This window comes from Chiloscyllium plagiosum, chromosome 43 (assembly GCF_004010195.1).
Source record: "Chiloscyllium plagiosum isolate BGI_BamShark_2017 chromosome 43, ASM401019v2, whole genome shotgun sequence".
In the NCBI taxonomy this organism is placed as follows: Eukaryota; Metazoa; Chordata; class Chondrichthyes; order Orectolobiformes; family Hemiscylliidae; genus Chiloscyllium; species Chiloscyllium plagiosum.
Genome location: NC_057752.1, coordinates 12752799 through 12756167, shown reverse-complemented (window position 1 = coordinate 12756167; position 3369 = coordinate 12752799). Strand labels below are relative to the sequence as shown.

The 3369-nt window shown below is 50.5% G+C and overlaps 1 protein-coding gene across 1 annotated transcript in view; it reads left to right on the top strand.

Annotated features, from left to right (window-relative positions):
* elp5 (elongator acetyltransferase complex subunit 5) overlaps positions 1-3369 on the top strand; it is a 10501-nt gene that overhangs the window by 331 nt on the left and 6801 nt on the right. The window contains exons 2-4 of the mRNA XM_043682143.1: positions 1093-1153; positions 1887-1967; positions 3087-3322. Of these exons, the coding sequence (XP_043538078.1) occupies positions 1093-1153; positions 1887-1967; positions 3087-3322 (378 nt within the window). The remainder of the gene's footprint in view (positions 1-1092; positions 1154-1886; positions 1968-3086; positions 3323-3369) is intronic.

Here is a 3369-nt window from a genome sequence, read left to right as displayed (position 1 = left end):
TTACCCCCCGTGACCCCTTTTATCCCCGTGACCCCGTTTGTTCCTATTTACCCCTTTTGTTCCCTATATGCTCCATACCATGTGTCCATTCTTCTCTCTATTCCGCCCCCATCCCCTGTTGCCCTTACGAGCAGAGAAGGCGTGGGGAGGGGATGGGGGTCGTTGAAGGAAACAACTTAAAACTTAAAGGCGTAAATGAAAGCAAATTACTGCAGATGCTGGAATCTGAAACCAAAAGAGAAAATGCTGGAAAACCTCAGCAGGTCTGGCAGCATCTGTAAGGAGAGAAAAGAGTGATATTTCGAGTCTAACTGACTTTGACAAAGGGTCAGTTAGACTCGAAACGTCAGCTCTTTTCTCTCCTTACAGATGCTGCCAGACCTGCTGAGATTTTCCAGCATTTTCTCCTTTGGTAATCTGAAGGCGCTCTAGATTTGGAGATGCCGGTGCTGGACTGGGGTGTACAAAGTTAAGCATCGCACAGCATCAGGTTGTAGTTCCAACAGGTTTGTTTGGAAACACTGGCTGTCAGAGCATCGCTCCTTCATCAGGTGGTTGTGGAGTATAGGATCATAAGACACAGAATTTACGCCATAGTGCGATGTAACTGAAATTATATATTGAAAATGACCTGGATTGTTAAGGTGCTCAAAACATGAGCGATCTGGATCCAGTCGGTGAGGAAAAAGTGTTTCCAGTGGGAGGGAGGGGTTGATAATCTGGGGGGCGGGAGTGAAGAGTGTGAGGAACATGAACCGAAGGGAATCGGTAAAAGAACGTGAGAGCGAGACAGAAATCCTTTAATGCACTGAGTTGTTCTGATCCAACTGCTGCCTGAAGGAGCGGCAGAAATAAATTCAATGGGAAGTTTCAAAAGGAAATCAGGAAAGAATTGCAGAAGGGGAGAAGGATATTTAAATAGATCCTTACAAGAGCTACGAGCACACAATGAGTTGGGTGTTGGTCTGTCGTCCTCCTGCCCTCCCCGGGCCAGTGACACTTGCTGGTGTGGAGATTGCCAGGGGGCACCCACTCCAATCAATCGAGGTTTTTATTCGCAGCGTTTGTAACCGCTTTTTCCTCCTCCTGCAGACAGCTTTGAGTGCGAGGGTAGGAGTTTGCTGAAGAGTTTTGTCACCAGCGCAGCTTTGCGGTGAGTATGTCTGCCCAGGATTGGGGGTCGCTGAGTCGTGGAGGTTTTGATAGAGTAGATAAGATTTCCAGTGCTGGAAAAGTTGGTTAACCAGTGAGAGAGAGTGAGATTTCAAATAGTTTTCAAAAGATCTAGAGATGTTGAGGGTCTTTTATTGTGATCGGGAATGGGCTATCTGAAAGGGGTGATGGAAGCAGGTTCAGCTGGAACTTTCAAAAGGGGAACTTGCAAAATATTTTGTTTGTTCCTGGGATGTGGGCGTTACTGGCTGGGCCCAGCATTTACTGGCCATCCCTAGTTGCCCCCCCTTGAGAAGGTGGGGGTGAGCTGCCTTCTTGACCCGCTGCAGTCCATGTGCTGTAGGGTAGACCCACAATGTCCCTGAGGGAGGGAATCCCAGGATTCTGATCCAGCCACACTGAGGGAACGGCGATATATTCCCAAGTCGGGATGGTGAGGGGCTCAGAGGGGAAGTTGCAGGGGGTGGTGATCACATGTATCTGCTGCCCCTTGTCCTTCGAGATGGAAGTGGCCGTGGGTTTGGAAAGTGCTGCCTGAGGAGGGGGGGGAGGGAGAGCTCTGCAGAATAATGGGGAAAGAGCAGGGGGGGGGGGGGAGTGAGAGGAAATTGATTGACGTTTCAAAGGAGATTGTGCAGGCTAATTGGCCGAATGGCCTGTCTGATATTATCTGCTCAGTACGACACGTGATTGAAACCTTCCTTTGAACGCAGGGGTGAATGCGTCCACGTGTTTACCTTTGAGCTCTCGGACGTGGAGTTCAGCATTGGACTAGACGATGGAGTCAGGACAAGGTAAGCTACGCCTGGCAGGGGCACAGGGAAAGGATCCAGACTGACTTGCTGTGCTGGTGTGGGAAGAGGGTACATAGTGTGCACTGCTACAGTGAAAACAGTCGAGTTTCAGCTCAGCTGCTAATATAATCAGTTCCAAATTGTTTTCTCTAGAATTTAGAAGCTTCAGGGGTGATCTGATCAAGATAATAACAGGAAAAGACTGGGTAGATAAGTCGTAACGATTTCCACTGGCTGGAGATTAGAGAATCAAGAGAGTCTAAAAATTATGGCCAGACCGTTCAGGATAGATGTGAGGAAACACTTTGATGCACAAAGGGTGGGAGAGGTTTGGAATGTGTTTCCACAAACAGCAGTAGATGCTGGATATGTTGTTAAATCTGACATTTTTGTTAAACAAAGGGATGTGGGCCAAAAGGAGGTGGTTGCAGTCAGGCAACAGATCAACCATGATCCTGTTGAACGGTGGAGCGGGCTTGAGGGGCTGAATGGCCTATCTCTGTTCCGATGTTTGGAGCTGGTGGAATTGAGTGGGGTTTTGAGACTTAGACTTGGGCGGAATGAGGAAGGAGGTTCAGCTGAAAGGGTTTGAAACGTTGGAGCTAAATTAGGAAGCAGCAGCTGGGGATTATTCCCTGGGTCCAAGGGTGGACTGACACAGAGCCTTCCAGCTCGGAAACAGGCCCTTTGCCCCAACCAGCCCATGTGTCACAAACTCAACTGGTCTCACCTGCCTACTCCTGGTCCATGTCCCTCCAAACCTCCTCTATCCATGTGCCTGACCAAATCTCTCTCTATTGGTGTAACTGTCCCCACATGCACCACTGCCTCTGGCAGTACATTCCACACACACACCACCCTCTGTGAGAAAACGTTGCCCCCTCGGGTCCCTTTCCAATCTTTTCCCCCCTCACCTTAAACCTTTGGGTTATAAAGTATATTTAAGGCTGAGAGAGGGAGATGTTAAGTCAAAAGGGGGATTGGGGAAAAGGACCTGGATTTAAGGATGATCAGGTCAGCCGTCGAATGGTGGAACGAACTTGATGGGCAGATTGGCCTGTGCTGAGGGTTGGGTGAGGGTGCCTGGCACTGGGTTTAATGGAAGTTCCTCTCTGTCAGGCTGCAGTTTCACGATGGGTTCAGTGACCCCCTGGACTGGGAGCAGATGGGGATGCTCCCCATCAGGAACCTCAGTGGGCAGGAGCTGGTTGGCCGTGTAGGGGGGGTAGAGGCAGGCCCCTCCCAGCAGCCACGCACCGTGGTGCTGGACTCGCTCAGCTCCCTGTTACACCACAAACCCATCAGCCACCTCGCTCGGGACCTCCAGGATTTCCAACAGCGAGCGGCCACAGCAGGTCAGTCACCTCGGGGGAGGGGGGGGGCAGGGGGTGGAGAGAGTGAC